This window comes from Stylophora pistillata, chromosome 11, assembly GCF_964205215.1.
Source record: "Stylophora pistillata chromosome 11, jaStyPist1.2, whole genome shotgun sequence".
NCBI classification, from domain to species: Eukaryota; Metazoa; Cnidaria; class Anthozoa; order Scleractinia; family Pocilloporidae; genus Stylophora; species Stylophora pistillata.
In genome coordinates this window covers 6,354,401-6,381,557 of record NC_142529.1, presented here as the reverse complement: position 1 = coordinate 6,381,557, position 27,157 = coordinate 6,354,401, and the positions used below count along the sequence as shown (strand labels likewise).

General features: G+C 38.4%; 2 protein-coding genes across 5 annotated transcripts in view; both read right to left on the bottom strand.

The window, feature by feature from the left end:
* Positions 1-217: 217 nt before the first annotated feature.
* On the bottom strand, positions 218-19,586 carry LOC111343720 (receptor-type tyrosine-protein phosphatase F). 3 transcript variants are annotated; one of them, XM_088737434.1, is made up of 8 exons: positions 10,166-17,624; positions 9,239-9,552; positions 8,378-8,525; positions 7,557-7,847; positions 6,494-6,796; positions 5,106-5,408; positions 3,744-4,040; positions 218-352 (listed from the first exon to the last, which is right to left on the bottom strand). In XM_088737434.1, exons 4-7 carry the CDS (start codon positions 7,669-7,671, stop codon positions 3,859-3,861), a joined length of 903 nt encoding a protein of 300 aa, XP_088593560.1. In that variant the 5' UTR covers positions 7,672-7,847; positions 8,378-8,525; positions 9,239-9,552; positions 10,166-17,624; the 3' UTR covers positions 218-352; positions 3,744-3,858. The 3 variants fall into 3 exon arrangements, with proteins under 3 accessions (XP_088593560.1, XP_088593558.1, XP_088593559.1); XM_088737432.1 differs by lacking the exons at positions 218-352; positions 3,744-4,040; positions 6,494-6,796 and having other exon boundaries at positions 5,274-5,408; positions 10,166-19,586; XM_088737433.1 differs by lacking the exons at positions 218-352; positions 3,744-4,040; positions 5,106-5,408 and having other exon boundaries at positions 6,629-6,744; positions 10,166-19,586.
* Positions 19,587-21,190: 1,604 nt separating this feature from the next.
* The window catches only part of LOC111343721 (protein sidekick-2-like), a 28,417-nt gene continuing 22,450 nt past the window's right edge, over positions 21,191-27,157 (bottom strand). The window contains exons 17-24 of one of the 2 annotated variants that reach the window (XM_088737378.1): positions 26,479-26,579; positions 25,733-25,919; positions 25,417-25,519; positions 24,622-24,889; positions 24,323-24,374; positions 23,590-23,666; positions 23,381-23,449; positions 21,191-22,791 (exon numbers count right to left, since the gene is read on the bottom strand). In XM_088737378.1, the coding sequence (XP_088593504.1) occupies positions 22,600-22,791; positions 23,381-23,449; positions 23,590-23,666; positions 24,323-24,374; positions 24,622-24,889; positions 25,417-25,519; positions 25,733-25,919; positions 26,479-26,579 (1,049 nt within the window). In that variant the 3' untranslated portion in view covers positions 21,191-22,599. Of the gene's footprint in view, positions 23,012-23,380; positions 23,450-23,589; positions 23,667-24,322; positions 24,375-24,621; positions 24,890-25,416; positions 25,520-25,732; positions 25,920-26,478; positions 26,580-27,157 lie in introns of both variants that reach the window. The other variant, XM_088737379.1, reaches the window with a different exon arrangement.

Genomic DNA, 27,157 nt, shown 5'->3' with positions numbered 1-27,157 from the left:
CATGTAAATGTGTCTGAGTGCACTGCAATTCACATAACGGTAAATTTAAGGAACACACCATATTCCTTGGTAGTTATAGTTATCGTCTGATTTGGACCGGGTTTAATAGTCACAGCTCTGACATGAAACTGATAAGTTACTCCTCCCAACACATCAACGGTGTGACTGAATGCATTTTTGTCTATTCCAGAAATCTTTACTGGTGCACCTCCATCGTGACGGTAAAACAAATTATAACTTCTGATGACTTCATTTGGCTCGGTAGGGTTACTCCAGGACAAGATTATTCTTGGACCATGCAAACTGCTGGGTGGCATACCTACATAAGACAAAGACGTAGGTGCACTGGGGGCTGGAAGAATAAAGATAATGTGATTATTAATAGAAGAATAATACAGAAAACCAATATTGTTATATATGTTAATGACTACTTATCCCAAGCATGTTGCAGGGTGGCGTAAGTAGCGCCATATTAAGCAGTCACGCTGTATTAGCAGATCATTTGTTAAAGTCACAACATTTTCCCATCAGTACTATAAGTTTCATTTCTAGTGTTTGGTTACCTCTGTTAAGCGGTCGTGGACACCCTTGAGTGAGTCCCAAAGGTCTCTGTATTAAACGATCACATAAAGCGGAACCACCCCAACAAAAGTAAGAATAATCTCTCAAGTAAAATGTATTTTATTTTTATTCCCTAACATCAATGATATCAATGTTAGCATTTTTAATTCAAATGTCCTCAAATCATTGCATATTATCTTCCTTTTCTTTTGGGCAAGGAAGACAAACATTACCCGCGAATATCATGCAAGTCATCTTCTGATCAGCCTGTATTAAGCAGAATGAATTTAAATAACAACTCATATATATATTTATATGCTCGCTAGTTTACTCTAGTTTGAACACTCTGGCATGGCTTAGACGATACCACAAAGGTTGGGGTGACCGTCTCGGCTCTCCCACCTTCCTAGCATCAGCACTGCACTGATGAGGCCCAGAAGGCCTAAACAGTACTGTCTGCCGTTAGTTATATATATAATCTATATATATATTTAGTATAATTTCAGAGCTGAGCAAAGAGTTTCCAGCAATCTGATTGGTCGAGCGGCTCCTTATATGACGCTATATAAACCGCTCCACGCGGTTTATATAAAATGTTGAAATAAAATGTTAATAAATGTTACTAAAGTGTTCTGTTTTTTTAGAAATTTCTGTGTTGTTCAACTCTGAAATTATACTAAAACATTTATTCGCCTCAGGTTCGGTGAATATTATGAATAAAGGCTGATAGTTTCAAAAGAAACTGTTTGGGGCTGCGTCGGTGGGAGTAACGAAGTAATTTGGATATATCAACAAAGTTGAAATGGTAAATTAGCCACCGTAATGATTACAAAAGCTGACGTTTCGAGCGTTAGCCGTTCGTCGGAGCTCCGACGTTTAGAAGCATGAAACTTCGAGTAGCAATTAAATGTTTTTCAACTAGTCCGACTCCAGAAACTCATCTTTATTCACCGCTCTGGTCTTACCATCGAGCACTTAAATAGCAGCCTGAAGTCTTCATTTTCAGTTACCACTGGTAGTCATATATATATATATATAAGTAGAAGCTTGTAAGGGGTCCCACAAACAATGCTGATCAGTCTCAAACGCGCTGCCTGGAGGATCACTGAAGCGATCGTGGGCTCTTGAAATAACGTAAATAAGAGCAGAAATGTAATGGTCAAGAGGTCAACTCTAATGTAGCTTTGTTGGTTTATTAGCTCGACGTTTCGACCGTCTCGGTCTTCCTCAGGAGCATACTAATTACATCCTGAGGAAGAACGAGACGGTCGAAACGTCGAGCTAATAAACCAACAAAGCTACATTGGAGTTGGCCTCTTGACCATTACATTTCTGCGCTTATATATATATATATATATATATATATATATATATATAAATTCTGTATACGAGGGAAACCCTGACCCTGTACACCCCAAATAATCATACTTAAATAGAATAAATGTTTGAAAAGAAAATTTGCCCTGAGCGGGATTTGAACCCACGTCCCCCTGTTACTAGCCAGGTGTGATGACCACTACACTATCAGGACAACCATGCTGGCAACACGGCAATCGAAGATGTGATTTACGTGATCGGAGACGTGGTCTCCCGGGAAACTTAATTTTCAAGGTGACAGGGTAAGGGAAGCCTATAACCCCATATGAAACCCAACTAAGGATCTATTGAAGATACACGACCGAAGTCAACTTAGCGGATGACAAAGGAGGATCCAATTACGGATAGAGGCTAATTTCAATTTAAAAAATTCTGTACGAGGGAAACCCTGACCCTGTACACCCCAAATAATTATACTTAACTAGAATAAAGGTTAGAAAAGAAAATTTGCTCTGAGCGGGATTTAATAATAAGTTCTTATATAGCGCATTAAAATTGAACTCTCAAAAGGGCAAGCGCGTACAAAGACAAACCATCTCGCTGTAACCTATGTTTGGCTGAAAAACTTTGCATCTTGACCGCTCAAAATGCCTGTCTCTTCAATAAGAAATCTGAACTTGTAACGAAATACCGCCACGAAAACAAGTTTTTCACAGCATCCAATCAGAAGAAGCTGATTATGAATGTTTAAAATTCAACCATTCTTGAATTTTAAACATTCATAACCGTTTACTTCTCGTAGACAACTCTCAGTCTGATGATCGCCTAGAGCGTGAAACTCGAGTAACTAGTAATAATTTCCTTCTTTCATATTGGTATATATATATATATATATCTATAACTGCAGACAGGGTGCACACTGTTTCGACCTACGTGGGTCTCGTCAGTGCAGTGCAGACACTGGGCCAAGCTCTGGAATAAACCATCGCCTGGAATAAACCATTGCTGGGCGCTACCTATATATATAACCAAAATAGCAGAATGAGATCATCATCTACTAAAAAGTGCTCAATAGCAGGGCTAGTGCTATGGATAATTATACTTCAAGATTTAGGTTACTTGAACTTTTACTGCAACTTTGAGTTTCATGCCTCTTGCGAAGCAATCGTCAGGCAACTGCCAGCAACAGTTGCCTGACGATTGCTTCGCAAGAGGCATGAAACTCAGAGTTGCAGTTAAAGGTCAAGTAACCTAAATCTTGAAGTATAATTATATATATATATAACCAGTTATTACGTTGGAATGTTCCTTATCGACTATCAAAGTGCTCAATAGTTGGACTAGAGCAGTAGATAATATTATCAGTCAAGAAAATTTAAGAAGATTAAACAGGAAGGTGTTCCAACTATCTTCTTTTGTTCTCTTAACAACCACAGAGCTGTTTACTCCGTCACCAATAGCAATAAAAATATAATACAGAAAATTATCATCTGTTATCATTAGCAATTAGTCTCAAACGTACAGTATTGCAGTATGATGCAAAACCATAACATATGTAGCGATAAAGTAATTAGGAACTGGCCTTTAAATAAGGATAATACAAAAATTAAATTACATACAGGTTCATCTGAGAAACCGAACAACTCAAGTCATGAAAGCAAACTAAAAGTAGCCGATTATTCACAACCCATGACAAAGGAGAATATCTTATTAATTGCAAGGAAAAATCTAATTGAAGAGGCAAGCTTAAGTAAGGGGCATGGAGTTCAAATTTGAAAGCTATCACTCTAAATCAATCAGTAACATCACTCTATGCAAGCAACTGATGATAAAATTTATACAAATGTTCGTTAAAGCATTCTCACCATCTTCCATTGTTCTCTCGACTTTAACCGAACTATTTAGTCCATCACCGGCAGAAGTGAAGGCCAACACCTGAAATTCATATTCTGTGTATTCATCAAGGTTAGTAACTATTTTTTATGTTTTTCCATTGTCAATAGTGAAGGAGGTTGCAAAACCTGAGTCTTTCTTTTTATAGAACAGTTTATATCCTCTGATGATTCCATGTCTGTATCTTTCTGGTGGTGACTTCCACGAAGCTGAAATACTGGTCGAAGATTCCACCGTGACAGTGAACTGGGATGGAGATCGTGAAGGAGCTGCAATTGAGTAATCATGTTTTAATTAGCACGTGAAATTAACGAATCAAGCTGAGAGTCATTTTTCCTAACAACTAGACTTTGTAGATGGTGAAGCTAACCTGCAGCCATAAATTTCAAAGGTTTCATGAAAAAGATATCGATACTTCCTTGACCGAGTAGCACATTCAGACATAAAGATGTCTGAGTTATAGATAAATAACCTTATATACATGCTTGATAAAGATCCATGTTACACTAAATAACGCTGGTACAGGTAATAACAGATTTCCAATAGACAATAGCAAAGTTTGCAGTCATGATTTTGGCGCACTTACTGTTTTCTATTCAACTACTTTAAAAATCTTTCCTGTTTTCTTATTGAAACTTCTCATATGGCAACGCACCACCCACAACTGCAGGATAAGAGATTTACTGGCTGGTTGATAACATTTAAAAACTTTACATATCTGATTGCCATAAAATGGGCAAATTTCATTTAAATTTGGACCTTCTATCCCTTCCTTATCACTTTCGACAGTGCCACCACCACACGTAGCTGGTATACTTATAGAGACTTCATGAAATTGAACATTTGTGCCAGCTACCTTATTGTCACTTATTTTGACCACAAATGAGTTTCGCGAAAATAGAACAGGCATATTTCGCAGGATTTAAATTTCAAAACGAAATTGGAAACAGTTCAACATGTTCCTTTGCAACTAAGCAGAGCTATACATGAGTACATGACACCATCTATTTACGCTAACAGCTGAGGGACACAGTCATTTCCTTCGAATGGATCCTCAGAAGGAAGAGCTGACTCACCCTCTACCCCAGCAACCCCTGCTTTCTCCAATCTTTTGGCACTGAACGTAGCGTAGTAAATTGTAAATGTGCACTTTAAATGTTGATCATATTAAGATCTATAACATCACAGATTAGGCGAAAAAACAAATAAAATAAGTTTCGTCAAGACTGTTTGATCTGTTCTTTATGGCCGAATAACAATTTGAAGAGATTCATAATATTCATGGTTTTCTGAATTTCATGGTGATAGGAATTCGCTAGAATCCTATTTCTTACCAGCCTCCTTTGTCTTAATGAAAACAGCTGTACTTTTTGATCCATCGCCAACAGAAGTGAATGCCAATATCTGAAATTCATATTCCGTGAACTTTTCAAGCCCAATGACCTCTTTAGTGCGAGTTGCCTCATTGTCAATACGCTGCATGCGTTGTGGCCCTGAAGAGCCTTTCTTTTTGTAGAACAATTTAAATCCTCTAATGATTCCATTTCTGGAGTCTTCTGGTGGTAACTGCCACGATGCTGTTATACTTGTAGAAGTGGTTGCAGTCACAGTGAGGCCAATAGGAGGCTGTGTAGGAACTGTAATTGAGAAGTGACGTATGATTAAAAAAGATCTGATAATCATCGTAACGATAAACAGAGTTATTACGATCTTCATCTTCTTATCGTTATTAATCAGATAAGTGCTTAATAGCAGCTCATAAGTCTTATAATCTCCCCATCTTTAGTTCGAACTGCTAAAAAAAAAATTTTTCTCGGCTTCCAAGTCCATGCGTTTCAATAGTTTTGTCATATCAATTTTGGGGAGCCGTATTCGTCCAGTTGTTTAGCCTGTTGATTTGCTTTGTTGGGTGTTTCTATGTTGAGTACTCCTCTTCAAATTTTAAATTAAAACGTCATTACTTTCCCCTAACCTATCCGCCTTTTTGTTTTGTTGTGCTTTCGTGACTTTCCAGAAAATCAATTTAATCTCAACTTTCTGCATTGTCTGAGATTAATTGACGAGTTCTCAGGCAGTGAGGATGCTAAGATTGTTGCTAAGATTGTTGTATGCTAAGATTGTTGTTAGGCAAGCAATCTATGTTGAAAATATGCCCTATTCGAAAGTGGTTTTGAGGTAAACATTAATAGTCTCATTATATTTTAACTTTTTTTTGGTACGATGTTTCTTCCATTGAGGAAAAATAATTGATAAAATCAGATGTTCTGTTTTATGTTTGCGCGTTTTTGTACGTTTCTTTTTAAATGCCACTCAGGAACAGACTGAAAAAAGAAAACATTAAACAGCAGAACCATATCCAAAAATTACTATAAATTTGCAAGGCAGCAAAGGATGCACCATTAAGGTCTAAATCCACAAGGAAGGAAAACAGAATCAGTTGCTAAAATTGACTAGCATGCATAATTTCATGAGGAAAAAGTAAGAAATTTAAGTCCACTCAAAATGCCTACATTAGTGTTAGTTCTCTTGAAATAATTACTTTACCACTCATGACGCATGACTGTATTGGCATGTTAAATAATGGTCATTTCCATAAATGCATGATTGTATAGTTTCATTTTTTATTTCACTTCAGAAAACTGTATGAGAAGTCTATGTGTAACTGATCCTTTACTATAAAGTCAAGAAAATTTAAGAAGATTAAACAGAAAATTGTTCTAACCATCTTCTTTTGTTCTCGTAACAACCACAGAGCTGTTTACTCCATCACCAACAGAAGTGAAGGTCAACACTCGAAATTCATATTCTGTGTACTCATCAAGACCAGTGACACTTTTTTTCAAAGTCGATTCTTTGTTGATATGAAAGAGGGTTCCTGCCCGTGACAATTCTTTCCTTTTGTAAAACAGTTTGAATCCTTTAATTTTTCCATTTCTGGAGTCTGCTGGTGGTAATTGCCATGATGCTGTAACACTGGTAGAAGAGGTTCCAATGACAGTAAAGTTAGATGGAGGTCGTGAAGGAACTGCAATTGAGCAGTAGCATTTTTAATTAGTTTATTTAGCTGTAAAGATATCTGAAAAACTTCTATCATACCTTAACTTGCCAGTAATCAATTGATCCTAACTATTTTGTTGTTTAATTAAAAAAAAAATCAAATCACATTCACAATCACACAATCACTCAATCACACCTCACATAAAAAGTATAGGGGACCCTCTTGTAATTTTTAGGAAACCTGTAATGAAGATGCAAATTCACAAAATATACACCGAATGCAAATATGGCGTCCAATTTGAGTTGCCATTGTTCTGGACTGACTAGCCTCTCACACATGTAATAATCCTTTTTTATTACACGACTCGGGTAGTCAGAGAGCCAATAACTAAAATCAACCAATCAAAATGCTCTATTGCCGGTCAATATTCTCTCAGTATTGGACCGAGCACTGTCCCGAATGGTCCCGAATGATACCGCACTTGTGTCTCTTTGACCTTCAGTCGTATAATAAATCTCTTATTAACCAAGCTTGCTCGGGACCGTACTGGAAGAAAATCGGCCCTCGGTCTTTTTTGTACGGACCTCGCTACGCTCGGTCCGCACTGTCAAGACCTCGGGCCAATATTGTCCCAGTACGGCCCTCGCGCTTGGTTCATAAGATATATGTATTTCCACGTGAAGACGAGGCTAGTCAGTCCGGAACAATGGCAATTCAAATTGGACGCCATATTTGCATTCAGTGTATGGTTCACAGATTTTTTCATTATCTCTGGACTGTCACATACCATCCTCCATTGTTCTCTCCACTTTTACAGAACTTTTTGGTCCATCACCACCAGGCGTGTAGGCCAACACTTGAAATTCATATTCTGTGAACTTATCAAGCCCACTGACAAGCATACTTAATGTTGTTCCGTTTTTAACTGCTTGCTCTCTAGAACCTTTCTTTGAGTAAAACAGTCTAAACCCTGCAATGGTTCCATGTCTGGCAATTACTGGTGGTAACTGCCAGGAAGCATTAATGCTGGCAGAGAACCTTGCCGTCAACTTGAGGGCAGTGGGAGGTTTTGATGGAACTGAAATAAACAACAAGAGATGCATGCTTAAATTTGTGGATAATGATAGATGTAAATTTTAGAAAGGAAAATGTAATTAATCACCATGGTAAATTCACTTATAAACTAAATAGGAAGTAGACACTAATTAACCGGCAGTGTGAGGGATCATAAGTGAATGTGATGCTGTTCAGAACTGAAGCTGAACAAATTTGTTGCCATGGGAACTTATCAGGTCCTAGAATCCACAATGCTAATACATTTTACTGCAGTCTCGGGCACTTTCCTTTGGCTGCAGAATCTGCCCATTCTTTTTTCTTGAGTTTCAAAACAATAATTCGATGCACATTGAAATCAACTTTAGGAGAGCGTTTCAGATGGAAAACGTGGAAAATTGTTGACAAACTCTATTACAAGTGCTATTAAAATAATAGCACTTGAATTTTGCGAGATCACCACTACCCATGAACCCCAAATGTTGGATTTCATAATGCACGATTTCTTTTCGAAAATTAACGTGTTCAACAAATAGAGATAACGCACTTAAATACCTTTACTTAGAAGTATTCCATAAACTTCCACCCTGAGAACCTTCCAAGCGTTATATGATACCGGTTGAAAGCGGATATACTTTGCACCTGAAAAGTCCTGTAGACTGTTTTTGATGATACTATTTCTACCTGTGTTCCCAGGAAAAACCTGTGGTTAATGGCCCAAACTGTAATATTAATGTAAATTATAGCATCAAATTGTCTCAAGTAATCTACTGCAAAATTGACTACTCTAATAAAGAATCAGTTACTCCTTGTATAATTATTTACTCAGTAGAAATGTGATTGAGAAAATATTGTTTAAATGTTTTATTAGAAAACAACCAAAAAAGTGCCAGTTCGTAAGAAGCTGAAATATCATTTCTGGTGGAAAACTTGCAAGGCGAAAATCGGATAAAAGAAGAACTTCGAAATAACAAAGTACGGTATTATTTGGTAGAACTGTGTGGGTAGCTGAAAGCTGAATGTGAAGGATTTGTGAGAAAACAGGTACTTCCCAGACACTGTGGTAACCTGTGTACAAGTTATGGATCATAAGTCCAGATGTCTTAGACTATCAAAAAATACATGCAGGATGCTGATTGTGAACTGTAGTTACATATAACTGTATGTGCATGCATATACACAGATTTGTGTTTTTGCTGTAAGAAACAATGCCTGTTTCAGAGACAGTTTGTGGTTCACTTGAAAGACAATTTGTGAGACTGAGTCTTGACAAAGACGGAACTTCACTTTGTCCATCCCCTATACTCAAAATATTGAATCAGTGCTCCAGGTATGTGCTAGTTCGGTTTTTTTATTTGTATTTTAATTTTTATTTTATTTTAACATGAATTACATGTTACCTCCAAATGAACTAACCTTGTCGTTAGTGTCTTTTTTGTAGGTGAGGAAAGTGGTACCAGTTAATGATAACTAAATCTTGTAGCTTTTTGTCCACTCAGCCGTATCTCGAGCTCCTTGAGTAGCTACAGCACATACAATATACTCATACTGCAGATCAATTTGTAGGTAGTCACCATTTCTATTCCTAGCCTTGGGTCCTCATCCCCGATTACCTCCTTTAAGGCGACCATAAGAGGGTCTATATGCATGATTGTAATACGTCGAGGCAGAGAAGCTGTCGTCTGGAATTTTACCATCAAAGGCCACACCAATGGCTTCCACTTCACAAACTGCAAGATAAATTAAAAATAAAGTCCTAACATGGAATCGTAGATACAATCGTAGATAGGCAGGAACCGTAGATACATAAAAAAAAATTCAAAATAAATGATACGATTAATGAAATTACGTTATAGGATCTGTAAATCAAATATCACTTCAACTTAGTGGCTACTTTTACCCAATAATTTCAAAACCATAAGCTTGAATTTCACTTCATTGATCTAATGATAAAGATTTTCTAAAAAGTTCGAAATGAAGTTTACAGTACCCACAATAACTTCAAATTCAGCTCTTTCTATCAGCTATTCCCTTTCTATATGAATAAGTGTAAGTTTTCCTTGTGAAATAGAGACAACTAATTGTAGAGGATGCAGTTTACAAGTTTTCATGGGTGGTTTGGTGTGTCTGATGACTGTGTAAACAGTGCTATTAGATTCTAGGTTCACATTAGTTTGCACCAATTTAGCCACTTATCCAAACAACATAGTATAAAATATCAACATGACGCGAGTTCAGATGTATTAGGTTTACAATCCTTGTTCAAAGATCAGCAGAATATCTTAGAATGCGCATTAAAGTGGAAGATCACAGTAATCATTAAACATCACATTTCAAACTCACTTGGCTTTTGCTTCACCACAAACACCTCTCTTCTCATACACACCCCTGCCTGGTGAGTTTGTGGCAGGAATCGCAGATACCTAGTCAACAATCCATAAACAACATGCTTTACTATAGAGCTCCTGTCATCAATTCCAATCAGAACGTTAAAAAAAAGGAAAAAATAGTCACATTTGGTCATCCCTCATTTTCTCAGTTTCCATTTTTTTTGCAAATTGCGAAAAGTGCAAGGATAATAATAGTTTATAAACTTATGATATAGCGCACGAGACATGACATAATAATTGTGTGTGAAATACAATAAAAAAGTAAATCCCTTAAAATTACAGATTCATGGGAGTTAAGACTAGATAACTATGTAAAAAGCAATTATATAAGAGGTTTTACGCAAGCATTTAAAATTGTGCAACAGTAGTGGCTTTTTTTGATATATGTCGAAAGTGAGTTCAAAACTTTTGGGGCAGCCAGGGTAAAAGAGTGATTGTCGAGTGTAGAATAAGACTTACATATTTGTGAGAGATTAATAAGTCATCTTTACAATTAAGCGCTGCAACATTGACTGCCTTTAGTTTCCTGTACTTATGCAACTTGAGGCTGATACGCATACACATACTTTTTTGGGCCTACCTTACCAGGGCTTTTCAGACACAATTTACTCAACAGTATTTACAGTCATAATTTAACATCAAAATAAAAACAGAAAGTCAGTGATGTCTATTAATTTATTGTTAAATAATCTTCCCTTAAAGCTCTTGATATCCCTAATGCTCTAAAGAGCTTTCAAAACGCTATTCCATCGTTTGGCACCACGAAAATAAAAGCTACATTGCCGTGTTGACAACGGGCAGCGAGGAGTGCTCAAATTCTCAGATCTTCTTGTGTTTCTACTATAATTCGCTGATCCCTTAGTAAAATAATTACATAGATAACCTGGTACTAAGCCATTTCACATTTAAAAACTACGAAAGATCATTAAATGAAATCTTTTTGCAGACAATCAGCCATCTAAGAGATATAGGACTCTCGGAAATGTGATAACATTTCCTTCACCCTAGGACAATTCTTGCAGTGAAATTCTGCACTTATTGCAGCTTATATATGTTTGATTTAGTTGCGTTCTCACATACAGAGGAACAATAAATTAACTTGCAAAAGACTAAGCTGTCAATAATAAAGTATAATCGTTTGCCTCATGATATAGTCTCTTTTGTTGTGGATTGCGACGTTTTGACTGCCTACTGATAGTCTTCATCAGGCGATAAATCCGACAGGTCTCGGATCTTCTTAAAGAGTAGGATGCTCCGCTGTGATTGGCTGGTACTCCATGGCTGTGATTGGTGCATTTCGATCCTCAATGGTGGTGAGTTGTCAGTACGGCTCTCCTGTTCTTGTGTTTTTTTTTTTTAATCGTGGGCATCCACGCTTCCGGAATTTTTATGTTGATGTTGTTAGGGTGAAGTCTTAAGTGAATAACCTCCATGACCTCGCGAGTTCATCAGTGAGGATCACAATCAATAAACTTAACTCTGAAACGGCGGAGGTATGGGCATGGGCTAGTCAGATGTCTCGATCGTGCTCCTCTATTTCGTCTTACCGATGTATTATAATGGATCGATTTACAAACAAGAGGGTTCAGCTATGGGGAATCCGGTTTCTGCTGTTGGTGCTAACCTCAACAGGGAGAGTTTTGAAGAACAAGCAATAATCTCATCATCCCAGAAGCCTAGGATCTGGGAACGCGACATTGACGACACCTTTACCATCCTGGATCGTGAAAACGTCAATAACTCCCTACAGCATTATTCTAATTTACCATGATGAATAAGCACAACCTTTTTTACGACCCTAGGTATCAATAAGCAAAAAAGCGGCTTCCTATCCTCGAGGTGCTTCATTCGATTTACTCGACTCTCTCTTAGTTATATGCATAATACAGCGAAAACACTGACCTACAGAGTGTAGGTAAACCCAAGATCCTTTCCTACTGTAGAACTGGTGTGATAGTTTTATCAAGTACTGTAAGAGATACAGCTGGTAACTGATTGATAAGTTAAGGTAAGCCCAAAACTACTAGCTCAGTCTTGTCAGGGTTGATTAGGGAGGAATTTTTGGAGCACCATTTGTGAACGGGCGTTAAATCATTGTTCTTCATTGAAATTGCATTACACCATCGGTCAATCTGTCACAAAAACTTAAAATATGGTTGGTAATCATCAACGTACATTTTTGGTCTACTATCAGTAAGTCATTAATGAGATCATTAAAATAGATAGTAAATAAAATTGGGCCAGAGTTCAACCCTGGGTTATTCCACGTTCTTTAGAGAGTAATTCTGAGAGAATCTTTGTTGCAAATCCTTTGCTTTCTAAATTGAAAGACAGTTAGGAAACCAGGAAACTGCAGACTGCACCAGACCACATTTACGCAATCTATTCAAGAGACAATTGTGGTTCAAGCTATCAAACGCTTTCGGCATATCCGGTTATACTGACAGAAACACAGTTTTTTCGTCAATTGCTTTCAGACGTTAATCAGTGACATAAAAGGAAGGCACTTTTTGTCGAGTTGTGTTTCTTATTGCTACTTTGATGGATTGACAATTTGTCATTTCTTTTTAAAGAGTCAGAAAATTGTCTCTGTGAAGTCTCGATTACCTTATACAAGACATATAGGCAGCAGGGAGATTGGTCTTTAGTTAGCTAGTATCTCTGGGTCGCCTTCCTCGTGTATCGGAACAGGTTCAGCCAATTTTGATCCGTCAGGAAAGATACTTTGCTGGAAAGAATCATTTATTTTCCCTGTCATTACTGAGACTGTTATTGTGTAGCTGTCCTTCATGATTCGGGTAGATACCTTGTCGCACCCAGGATCTTTGTTGAAAGATAGGCCTCTAACGAAAGAATAAACTTCACTCTCTGTTACATTATTATAAGCAAATACTTCATTAGATCCAGCAAACTGAGTCTCAGTCTCAATTGAGCTGCAGAGTCAGTAACCAATTACCCAGACTTGCCCTCACTTCAGTTACGTTTTTCACACATGTAAAATACTTTGATAAATTTCGTGGAAGCACTAGGTGGACGATAGCAGTGCAAATCAAGAACGATTCACTTCATCAAACCTGCACTTTAATCCGTACCTGCTGGAAATACAAGGCCTCGAAGGATTTCTATGTATCTTGCCTATTATGCCGCCTGGCATGTAGGGCAGCAAAAAAATCTCCCCACTCCTGTCTGTCTTGAGCCAGTCTCTGGACTGAGTGCCAAGAAAGGTTGAGGTTCTTCAGCTCACTCTCCACAGTGCAATGCCAGGTATTCTTGGGACATCCCCACTTAAATTGTCCTAATGTTCCAAAAACCTATTCTAGCCCTGAGCTTGGCAGGAAGAACCTCCACCATCCTGTCAGTGGCTTCCTTGCAGTTTTTCCCACTGCCAATCATCCTGGTATCTGTTGATACACATGGGAGCCCATCCTACATGGTTGTGGAAGTTTCTTTTGCTGCTGTTTCCGAAACAGGATCTTTTTTACAGGACAGGGTTGTTAACCCTAAACCCAACCCCAACCTGGAGGGCTAGGGATCACTTTTTGTCTGGTCTCTACCCTTCGACCTGTCCAGCTTGGGTGGCCCTACCAGGAAAAGAATCTCCCGCTGGCATAGCTCTAAGGGTTACCAAGACACACAAGCTCCAACGACGACACCAAGGTAGTGATCCTCCAGAAAAATAGGGGCGTAATTGGAGAGGAGGCAGCTAACTTCGGATTCTCATAATATGATTGTGTCAGGCTGATGTGTAATGACCACTTTGAATGTATGGTTGTGTCCGCATGTTGGACGAGTCTCACGTTGTTTGAGTTTCATGGATTCAAGGGTGTCCAAAAGGGCAGCGGCAACCGGGCCATCAGGGTTGTCCACATGTTGTCTTATCACTGCTTCTTAAATTTTACTGAAATAGCCGCCCTTCCAGGAAGCCGCACAGTAGATTATTCAGTTTTTAACCAAGTGGAAAGATCTTAAATCTTGCCACAGAGTCTTTGTCAGTGACCAAAGTCTTAGTCATTGCCACTGACAGAGCGAGTGTTGACAGAGCACAGAGTCAAAGGTGAGAAACTTACTTTTGCTCTTGGGCGACTCAGGAATTTTATTTTTTTCATACAAAGCCTATGCTGAGCACCCTGGAATTCACAGTTTCAGAGCACTGGGCTCAATCCAGTTTTCCTTAGAGCACAGCCTTGAGTTTGGAAGGCCAACTTGAGCAAAGTTCATGTTGGCTGTGCTACTGAAGAAAAGTTTTCTGTGAAGTCGGCTGAGCTAAACGACGCAAGATTGAGCATAAGTCCTCAAAGGTTACCGGCGTCGTTAAGTACCTGGTGTTGTGCAATAATGGCCTCAGCAGCAGTAAAAGGGAATGAATGGCAAACATCATGCAGATATGACCATCTTTTCATTTATAAGAACTTCCAGAATAACGATATCCCCACCCTAAAATCAGTATACCAGTTCTGTGAACTGTTTTCCATACATCCTCTGAGGTACAAAAAGGAAGAATTCGTTCAAAAATTAAGAGCTTCTTCAGCTTGTGATAAATTTCCTTTATTCTTGAGTTGGATGTAGGGGTGATATTGTAAACAGAAATTAGATGGTAGTCCTCCTAGGAGTTTCAGGGTTAAAAGTTGCTATAATCAGTTCTTTCTTAAGCCTGGAAAAAATGTATGAGTACAATGAAGATGAAGAAAGGGTAGTACTTGAGCTCTTTATACATGGTCACCACCAGTAAAAGAAGCCTCCTTCCCTAAAACTTAAGTGATATATACTTTTCCCCTTTTCGAGAAGCCGATGACTGACGGCTAAGCTACTCATTTTCATTCATATGTAATGATAGGCATTTGGCTTGCAATACATGGAAATATGGTCTTTGATAATAGTTACATTAAATTGTACATATACTCTCATCTACATGTAGATGACAGCAATCTCACAGCTTTAAAAAATAATTTGGAGAAGGTTCAGTTTTCGACACTGTATTTACCAGGCCTAGAGGGGGATCTATACCAATTCAATTCAAGTATATCATGCAGTGATTCAAGTACAATTTCATCTCTTACATTTGCTTTTCAAGCAAGAAGGGAGCCATTAGGGTCCAATTTCATAATTTCAGTGTCACTAAACGGTGACTATGGAGAGATATCATGACATATTTAAACAATGTTTCTAACCAACTTCTTGAGAAATTAAGAGTAGGTCCGTGCAAGAATCAAACAAATCGCAAATCTTCGGCAAAGCTGAAAAAAAATCAAATTCAATCGTCTTTTGCATATAGGTAGCCTTTAGTAAGTATATGAATGGCATGCAGTCTTTTCCTTGAAATATGTGTTAATACCTGAGAAAAACGATGGAAGCCGTTTTCAACTTAGGCACAATTTGGCGATCCCAAACACGTGTAAACAGGGTGCAAATTAGTCATGATTCACTTAACTTACTTGTCAAAACTGCTTCGCTAGAAAAGGCCGTCATAGTTCCAATTTGTTGTATAACTTACCATGGTCTAAACACTACGATTACATAAACATTAGATTTATCTGAGTAATCGACAGAAGTAAAGAAGTTACGGCTCTCCCGTGCTTCGTAAAACGGTAGGCGAAAAATAACGATAGTTTTGAGCCTGTGCCTTTGTTTAGGATTTCGTAAGATTAAGAAGCAAAATACCCTAGTTAACGATCTTTCAAAATATGTAAAGTTTACTTTGGAGAAATGAATATGGGATTTTTAAGAATTTGTTGAAAATCGTCAACGGTATACCTAAAATCACGCCATGTTGTGTATGCGTGACCATTAACAAAAACTAAATCGTTTTTGTTTTAGAAATCGTGGCACCTCAAAAAACGTAAAGAACAATGCAAATATACTGATCCCAACTTGGATATGATATTCTCGAGTTTTCAAAGTGCTTCATTTTACCGTTTGGCTAATCTCATGAACAGAGGATTGATTATTTGAATATTGAACCCGATAGCCGTATTCGTTTTGAAAAGGCGCGGATCATTGTTCAAATCAGAAGTCCATTTTTGATTGGATTATGCGAACACGTGATGATGGATCGGAACCATTTCAACATGGCGTCAGACATGGTGGGAAAGGTGAGTTCGAGTGTTGTGTAGAACTCCTTGTAAATGCTGTAAATGGAATGTTATCGAGAGCTTTTTTCACCCAGTTACATCTTGACGAACTTGTAGAAACTCTTGTATGTATTCATGGTCGAAAAAAATAGTTTACTGGCCCAGCCACCGCAAGACTTTTTTTATTTCGTTAATATTTGCGAACGACTGTTTTCGCAGTGTTTTTACAGTGCAGTTTGTAAGTACCGCCCTCTATCTTTATTAGTGGACAGGTTGTAAAGTCGTCAGCCTCAGCTAGAAATTTGGGTTTTATAGATGATAGTTTATCTCTAGAGGAACATGTTAACTCTATTTCTAAGTCTTGTTATTACCACATTAGACGAATTGCTAAAATCCAAAAATATCTGTCCGAAGATTCCACAGCAGCTTTTGTGCATACTTTCATCACCTGCAGATTGGACAACGGCAACGCACTTTTGCACGGCCTTCCTAAATGTCTGATTCAGCGACTGCAAACAGTTCAAAATTGTGCTGCCCGCCTCGTTTCGTGCAAGCCGAAGTATGCACGTGCTACACCAATTCTCAGGGAACTGCACTGGCTGCCAGTGGAAAGTCGTATCATTTTTAAAATCTTTGGTCGACAGGGTCTTCTGACGATCCTAGATCCAATCAAAAGACCTATGGGGACAGGTCATTTTCAGTTACAGCACCAAAGCTCTGGAATGCCCTACCCCTTGACATAAGGAATAGCGGATCGATCACTCTTTTTAAATGTAAATTAAAGACTTTTCTCTTTAAGAAACATTATTTATAACTTACTGTAGAATTGTGAAGCGCCATAGAGCAGTGAGTGTGTATATGGCGCTATATAAATACCATCATTACTATTATTATTAAAGATAAGTATCCTCCATAAAGCGACGGTGCAGATGTCAAACTTAAGGAGACCGCAGAATGGAGAAAACGGCAAAACAGACTGAAACTCTGGACTCATATGAACAGCTAAGAATATAATCTTTGAGTTAAGTTATTATATTTACTTTGCTATATGCATCGGAGTCATGTTAATTTTTAACACATCGGTGTCTTGAAGAGATCGCGACGGCTTCCAAAGAGTTGACGGGTTTAAAGTTAGTTTAGACAACATTCTGGAACAATCAGCCAGTGAAGGAATCGAGACACTTTTACTCGGGGCCTTTAATTGTGACATGCTTCCTAAAAGACTACCAAAAATCTCGAGACACTTTTACCAATAACCTGATTTCGTGTCAATTGTGCTAAAAACATTTGTTCCACTTAAAGAATCCAAAGTATCGGAAATCAGAGGCAAAGGAAAACTATATTTTTAGGTAACTTTGTTCAATTTACGATATTCAACGCAAAATCTCATAGAACCATCTTTTTTCTTGACTAGAACAACAGGCGAAGACCAAGCACTAACTGACTCTTGAACAATTCCACGTTCTAGCATATCCTTCACTTGTCTATCGATCTCTTTTTTACCTTCAGGCCAAGTACGATAGGGCATTTGTTTAATTGGTGTAGCGTCACTCGTATCGATCACGTGCTGTACCAACGACGTTCTACCTAATTCGGCATCAGAAAAAGCGAACACATCACGGTATTTACTAAAGAAATCACGAAATTTAATTTTGTCATCAGCTGACAGAATACAATCAGACAAATCAGGCAATTGAGAATAATCACATTCTTTTGGTTCGTCGACACTACTAAGAGAACAATGACTTTCGCGTAGCTTTTCGTTTGCGTTCAACTTGAAAGTAGCCATGTAACGATCTACCTCCTCAACATTAGCTAGACGAGTCCTTCGGTAAATTTTTACTGGTTTAAAAGAAGGATTCACCAACCTAATAGGGATTGTACCATCCTCTACAACACTAACAAGCTCGGACGCTCCAAAAATCGAATAACGGTGAGATAAATCAGGCTTTGGAACAATCATGCCATCGATACCATACTTATTTGACGAGTCTTCAAGTTCCCCAGAAATCAAAATTTCTGACTGAAGTGGAATCACAAAGGTATGAGAGGCATGGACAGAAGAAATGAAGGCTTTGTCAATTAGATCATCGTCGTCATCTACGCGCACACCCTCAAAAGGAAAAGGACTGGGCTCAGAGGGAAAACTAACTAATCCATCCTTAAAATCAAGTTTGAAACAAAATCGTTGAAGAAAATCTCTACCCAATATAACATCAAAAGACAGGTCCTCTATCACAAATACTTCGAAGGTAAATATACGAGAATCAATAACAAATTCCATCAAAGTCTTTCCTACAGTAGTCAAACGAGAACCATTGACTGTTATCACACTTTCTGAATCAGGCACACCAAGTTCTGGGTAAGCGTGACATAAGTGTTTTCGCCACACATTAGCGCTTACTGCTGTGACAGCAGCTCCGGAATCTATTAAACATTGAAAATTATGACCCTTTATGCTAACAGGTAGAAGAGCACTTCCAGACGTAAAAGAAATAGAAATGTCATTAACTTTGTCCTCTACATAATTACTAACGGGCTGTATAAAAGAATTCGCTTCAGCTCTGCTGCTAAAGTTATTTAAAGTCATCGAGACGGATAAACTTGTTGACCCCTGTTCACTATTCTCTAAATTGCTGCTAGCCAAAGGCGAGTAGTCAGTACAAAAAGTTTTGTCGCTATCGGGCACCTTATTTTGCTTAGCGTTGTTCGAAATGACCTCCGAAATAACAATATCGTCACTACTTAACACATCATCATTAAAAACATCTGCTTGTTCAAAAACTAGGCTGTTTTCTTCGAGAACAACACTTTTAAAACTTGGAGGCTCTTCTTTTGAGACCTTACATAAACACTCAGGAGTTTTATCCTGAACAGACAAAGCAGAAAAATTCGGCGTACTAGCGCCTGAAACTAAAGTCGCGTGTCCCTTGCTAGACACCGGAGGTTGTTTAAGTACTTCCACAGTACTTGTTATGACTATTTCAAACAATTCAAGTACCTTAATAACGATCGCTAAAATAATGGACAAAATAATGACGATACTACTCTCCAAACAAGCGCCTTGTTTTTGTCTACCAGTCTGCGGAGGGTGACTAGATGAATGTTTTGGCGAGGTTTGACAATTATCTTTGACAATAATATGTCGCGCTAAATCAACTCTCTCATCTACTGAAATATCGGCAGGCTTGGCTTTACTGAAAGCAAGTTTATCAGCATTGTACGATCCTACCGATAAATTTCGGTCTACAAGTTTCATTAAAGGTTTTTGTACAGTATTTGACGCCCCCATCACGGGTTTATTTTCTAACGAGACAGGGGCACTTTTCAGTTTCCCTTCAGCTTAGACTGCCAGTCAGAAGTGTTTTGACCCCTATTTTGATAAAAATTTTGTCTACCACTACCACGACGAAAATTGCCAGGATCAGGTTTTGAACGACAAAAATAATAAGTATGTCCTTTTCGACCACAATTATAGCAAACAGCATCGCCAAAACGAGACCTGGAACTCCTTGGCAGAAAATTCTGGTTTGAGGGCTGATTATAACCACTGGGTCTATTATTGATATTGCTTCCCATTAATTCGCGAAATTCGTCTCTAATAATTTGCTTCATCTCAGATCTGCTCATGTGAGGGTTTTGATCTGAAGCTGGACCCACAGCACTAATCGACTTATCCTTAGGGTTGATTGCTTTTGAGAGTTCTTCCAAAATTTGCGCTGATACTTCCTTATGGGTTAAAGTCTGCGCGTTTACTCGACCCTTGCAATACTGACTCTTTTAGCTTAGCGAAGTTTTCTGCCGATTCCAAATTTTCAGGTTGTTGCAAAACAACGTACTCGCGAATCTCGGGAATGAGTCCCTGGACAAAGTAGTGTGTCCATTCAGAATTGGGCAAATTAATTCTGGCACAATGTGTTCGAAGGCTATAGGCATAATCTGCAACCGATTCTTTCTCCAGTTGTCGTCGTTGGCCTAGCGCCTGTCTTACGCGCCACTCACTAGCACCGGAGGCAAAATGCGTGACTAATTTCTCAGACAATTCTTCGAAAGACATCTCGTCGGCCCTTGGCAAAGTTTTAAACCAAGCGCTAGCGTAGGCCTTTAAATAGAGAGGAAGTCCTAATGCTAAACTATCGTCGTCCCAACCATTTAGTCTACCGGCCCTCTTATAATTCCTAACAAATTCATGAGCGTCTTCGGATTCGTCGCCTCTAAAAATTGGAAAAATAACTGACGATTTTACACCGCCACTTCTATTTTGTGAATTAACTGAAGCTTGCATTCGTTCGACTGCTTGGCATAACTGACTAGCTTGGTCTTCCATTTCTGCATAGGCTGGTGCGAGAGACAATTGATTTGAGTCTAAAGAATTACATCGACTATCAACAACCGAGTCATTAGGAGCTTCGAGAGAATCTTTGCTTACATTTTCACGATCGGAAAGATTTTCTCTGGTCTTGCCGCTCTCATAAATAAGATCTTCTTCTGAATCAGAACTTTGGCTACCGGTACAAGAAGAAACTAGAGAACATTCACTAGATGTAGGGATTCCACAAAACGCCTTTGATTGTGCATCAGCCCTCGCCGATCTATTAGCTGATTTAAAAAGTGAACGAAAGAATGGTACTCTCGATTGCTGAACGGGTGGAGGAGGGGCTGGCCACTCATTCGAACCAGTTTTCCTGGCGAACAGCTTCTTCAGCAAGGGCTCGCGCTCGCTGTCTAGTAATCAGGATGAATATTTAAGAGATACCACATGAGCCAAATTTCCCAACAAAAAAAAGGAAACAACGCAACCGAAAAAAAGGGCTACTAACAAAGGGAAAATGCTAACTTTGAAATTGACCGATAACAGCGATAATCAAATCAGAAGCTAACTGACCTATACACTAAATAAACTGTTACATTCTACGCTAGCTAGATCATTATAAAAGAACTCGACTATCACTCAGATTTAGAAAGTCAAATTAGCTTGCAACGGAAAAGCATGCTGATAAAAGCGAAGTTCCACTCACAATTGTAGGAATTCCAAAAGCGTACTTTACCAACTTGTAGATAACGGGTGCTCCTCCGGTTTTGTTGAAAACGTGTCCTCCACCAAATTTGTTGTGGGGGTTGTTGCCACTCGCTTGGCGAATTAACAAGAGGTACTGAGACTCTGTAATTTTCTTCTTTATTCTCCTATACTGCTGCTTCTACTACAGTTAATTTTCTCTCTCTTGTTTCACTGCTTATTTCTACTACTTTCAGCAAGGAGTGCCCCAGTATTAAATACAAAAATCACAGACATGTTTGGGTTAGCTAACCGTGGGAACTTCCAAAACAGAATGTTCAGTGTAAGACTCAAGGTCAGTTTTACCAACCCAAAAATGACCACCTAGCAAACTAGTTATCCTCAACCATAACAAGGGATTAAAATCTCTAACACGGTGAGAACTGAGCCAAGTTCAAGCACACACTAAAAATAAATGATCAAAACTATAGATTCGTCAAAATAGCACGTAGGGGCGAAAAGGCGAGACTTAATAAAACAAAAGGTAAACCTAAAAATACTGGAAATATCAATCCTTGAAAACGCTCTACAACATTTGTTGTTGAGCGAATCGAGACACTTTTAGAGGAATCGAGACACTTTTACTCGGGAACTTTAATTGTGACATGCTTCCTAAAAGACTACCAAAAATCTCCAAAGAACTCATGCAACTATTTAATATGTACCAATTCGATCAACTCATCAAGGAACCGACGCACATTTCCAAACACTCTTCTACAACAATTGACCAAGCATTAACAAACGATGCTGAAAAAATCATCAAGTCGGGTGTGCTACAGTGCTCGATTAGCGATCATTTGCTGATAGTTTTGACACGGCGAGCGAAAAAACTACGAAGCCCTCAAGTGAAAAATTTGTAGCTGATTTGCATGAGGCCTCCTGGGAGAAAGTTGACGCCAGTCTGACTGTTGACGAAGCATGAAATGCTTTTGCTGAAACACTTATAATGCAACAGCTGAAAAACACGCACCTCTTTCCACAAAGAGAGTGCGTGCTGAAAGTCTACCATGGCTAACGAGTGAGATAAGGGAATTGATGCGAAAACGCGATTTCCATCATAAACGGGCGCTGAAGTAAAAGACTACTGAAGAATGGGTTAAATACAGAGCTGCGAAATACAACAACACGCCTCATAAGAAATGCTGAACAAGATTATTTTTCCAATTTGATTGAAGAAAATAAGGACTCGTCCAAATCGTGGAAAACGTTGAAATCCGTCATTGCTACCAAACCTAAGATGTCAACCACTACATCACTTCAGTCTCACAGCGGTGTTATCCAAGAACCTAAGAAGATCTCGCAGAGCTTTGCTAAGTAATTTTCTACCGCAATTGCAAAACTGAGGCTGCGTATGACTTGGGTATTATCGGCCCCAGACCGCCTGCAAATCGATCCTCGTACAACTTCAAACTTTCCCAAGTTAGCGAATCCTTTGTAGCTGAAGAGCTTGAGAAACTGAAAAGCAACAAATCTACTGGATTACAAAATATCCAAGCACGGCTTCTTAAGGATGGTGCCATCGCACTTGCCAAACTCCTAGCAATAATTATAAATAGATCGATAAAAGAGAGGTCCCTTCCTGCAAGCTGGCAGCATGCCATCGTAACTCCAGTGTTCAAGTCCGGTTCAAAATCTGATACTTCCAATATTATCGCCCAATCTCAGTTCTGCCAGTCTTTGCAAAGGTAAAAGAAAAGGCAGTTCATGAGATGGTGTAGAATTTCCTACTAAAACACAAGCTCCTATCTTCTTACCAATCCGGCTTCCGTCCACTACATTCTACTGCTACTAGCCTAATCGATATTACGAACACTATTCTGCACAATACTGATAAAAGAAAACTTACAGGCCTGGCATTTCTGAATCGATCTAAGGCTTTTGATACCCTTGACCACGAATTACTACTAACGAAATTGTCAGACCTCGGCCTAAGTAGGTCTTCAGTGAATTGGTTCAAAGCGTATCTTACAAAGAGAACCCAGTCTTGGGACCCCTATTGTTCATAATGTATTTAAATCAATGAGGACAAAACGAAAAAACATACTGCTTCGTAACACTGCAAGGCCTCCAAGAGTTGTGAAATCAGACTTTCATTAGGTGGAAGTATACATAGCTATCAAATGAGAGAAAACCTTTAGTGAATATTTCTGACCGTGACAAATGAGGTTTACTGAAAGCAGAAAAACAAAGTAAAAAATCAATTAAGTAATCTCTGAGAGTCAGTAATTTCCAAGTAACTACACTGCAGCTGACCTGGATGATTAAATCGTGTTGTTTGATAAATCTCTGTATTTTTCCTCCCTGATTCAGTCTCGTAGTTTTTTCGTTCGCTGAAAAATAAAAATGAGAACTCCCACACCGAAAAAAGATTCTGCATAGATCACTTCCCTCCCTCTCCTCCCTGCTTATCTAACCGCCAGAAAATGAAAATAAAGAAAGGAAGGAATGATAAAAGAACACAATAAGACAGAAGAAGAGATTGAAGGAGAAAGGGACATAGGACCTTTTTTCCTTATGAAATCTTTGAAGGTGGTTAGAAGTAATTAACTTGCGAAAAAAGATGAGACCACTTTAACGAGTCCGACGAGTTCGGTAAAGTAGCTTCCATGGGATGTCATGAATGGTTATTTCAAGGGTTTAATTGACAGTTGAAATGACCATAGGATAATGGATTTTCAAGCAGCCTGAATGGCCCCTTGAACCATCACCACTTTGACAAGTTGTAAAATGAACACGCGTTCTGAAGTCACCATCAAAATAATCCTTAAGTGGCCACTTTCCAAGTAAAAGATATCACCACTTTGGATATCTTTCTAAAGTGGTTACTTCTGTAGTATCCAAGAGGCCTATCTACGGGCTCTTGGTAGGGGTCATCTCATTCATGATGCTGCTCTTACAGGATTGAAAAGACAATGAACTGTAATGGACAGAATCGTGCTTAAGAACACCTTTCCAGAAAAACAAACGTATAATTTATACACAATACCTGGACTGATTGTTATTTTTGCAACTTTGCTGACTTTCCCTTCTAAAATCCCCTATAAAAATACACAAGAATTTAAAACATCACGGCTCCTTAAGATACAACCAATACGACCGTCTCGTGGTATATTCATAACTTCTTACATTACAAGATCCGATTTCTTCATGATTTCCCCTAAAACAAAATCAGTAGTTCCAGTTGCACAAGTTATTAACCTACGACTGCTTTCTCTATAGGTTAAGGGTCAGATAGTCGAGATGCCAATAGCGAGTAAAACCAATTAAAATAACTAGTATACTTACATCCTTGGTTTTAGTTAAAGCTCTTTCATACACAATGTAATTCTCTCCGCTTTCAAGTATTTCATTTTCATAATTTGCAGTTTTTTCACCGTCCCCAACAGTAAATTTCCAAGGTTTTTCAATCGCTGGTAGATTTTCTATCTCAGCAGCAATATAAAAGTTCAAGTTGTCTTTCTTTGCATCACTGGCAGCTTTCAGTTGCGAACCATAATCGCCTGGAAGCTCTTCAACACCATTCACGACTTTCAGAACAATGACCTGGTAAGCACTGAAAGGTAAACAACGAAATGCATTTACATCTAACATTCATCCTATTTTTGATTTAATGAATCTAAAATTAGGTTCACATAGGAGACAAAGTTGACACCTCTAGAGGTTATCTCTCGCTCTGTGACCTTGCAGAAAGTTACCACAGTTATAGAGCGTTGACTCAAGACATCTCATCGCCCTTGTTGGAGGAGGCAATTAAAAACTATGAAACCGATACTATGAAAGCCATTCAAATCTCCTGAGACTCTAGATATGCGTTTTATTACAATTACTATCATGCAGTAAGTGGTTTGAACCCGGAGGCAACATGTCAAAGTGTAGTGTGATCGTCCGGGTGAGTGTGGTCCTCAGAAGGACTGTTGTCGGTGGTGGTGACTGACGTTTCAACAACCTGCGCGGAAGTCATCATCAGAGTTAAGTCAAGAGTCAAGTCACACTACACTTTCACAAATTACTATCATGTGCCTTACTTCGTAAACGAACCTCCTCTCCTATAAGTGTAAGTCACACTCTTTATTTAATTACCTTATGGGGCCATTTTCTTGTTCAACAGGCCACAGATAAATATCAACAGCTGTCTCAGAGACCTCAACATCGGTAATGTTAAGTGGTAGTGGGGAATTAGGAGCTATCAAAAAAGAAAACATATTTTGTATCTTTATACGACTTGCACTCATTGGTACGTGTACGTGTAGGCCAGCCAGAATTGACCATAGATAATATTAATGATCCATTTCCTAACTCAATTAATTACTTGGGATTGATTTATATCAATTGGAAATGATTTTCATGGGTTATCTCTTTCACCGAAGTGTTTAATCACAAAAATCTACATACTCACCCATGATGTGCGTTGTGATGTAGACACTTTTGGTTGCAGTTTGTCCACAGTCGGAGGAGCCATAAACCTCAAACTTGTATGAAGTGCCTGGAAATAACCCTATCACTGTAGACGTTGTTGAATTTGTTTTTTTGGCGCCAACATGTTTGAAGCTTTTATCGTAAAACTTTGTACCATTGTAATTCACCTACACGATGCAAAACAACAGCTTTAGATAAAGGATTTCTTAACATTCACATTAAATACAAATCACTACCTATCTGTGCCATAAGATCAAGCAGCAGCAAGGATTAAACATCGTTGTGCTAAGTTCTTCAAACGTCATTGCTTTTGAATTTCGTAAAAGAAATGCTGAAGCTGATGATCTCAGATTGTTCCATTTCAAATTTTATGAAGTCTTGAGTTTATTCCCTTTGGTAAAATACATGAAATTAAAAAAATTAAACTTAGGACACAACTGAACCAAAATATATTATCTGAAGCAAACCCTGGGTCCTGTGGTAATCCCCTAGTTCATGAAAACTTTACTACTTGAAATGAATTTTGATTGATGCAAATAGTGGTGGATGAAAATACATCAAAACCTTCCCTTTGAAGTCAAGGTAGGTTCATAGTTTTTAGAAAAAATGAAGTAAGAGAATTGAATGCACATAAATTTTAAAACAAATATTTAGTATATTTATTGGTCAAATCTGACTTTTAACTTTCCCTACAGAAAACATAACTATAAATTTAGCCCCGCTCACAGTATAGGTAACTGACTCCTTTCTGTCGGAATGTTGCCACGTCAATATAACGTGGGTTGTTCCATAGTCCGCTGCTCTAAATTTCTCTGGTGTTTCTACCACTTTGGTACAACATTGAAAAAAAAAGAAACAAATACATCAGACCCTTCGAGAGGAATGCAGAGCTTTCGCAGAATACTTTAGTGCAACAATTTAAGATTGTAATCATGAAGATAATAAACGTAACCAGTAAACGTTTAAAATACAGCCGAACCTGTATTAGGCGGCACCGTTAGACACAGCAATTTTCTCCTCTATTTAGTAGCCACCTGTAGGAAGTGGTCGAGGTCACCCTTTACTAAGTCACAAAGGCTAGTTTGATTTGTCTTCCACAGTCGCTTAAAGTAGAACCAATCAAATAAACTTGAGAATAATCTTTCAAGTAATTTTTAATGCATGTTCATTTCCCAAAATCAAAGCAAGTAGTATTTTTGGGCGAGATTCTATACAGCAAGTGGTCAGTTATGGCATTGTGTTTTGTATCGTTTTTGATGGTGCCTCTAATATATGGAACCTGTGTTAAGCTGTCGCCCCCCGCCTAAAACTTGTTTTTTGAATCTTACTCTTGTAACTTCATCGCCCTGAAAATAATCTAAACAAGATAGTCTTGGGAAGATTGTGACTTAATAAATACCTCATT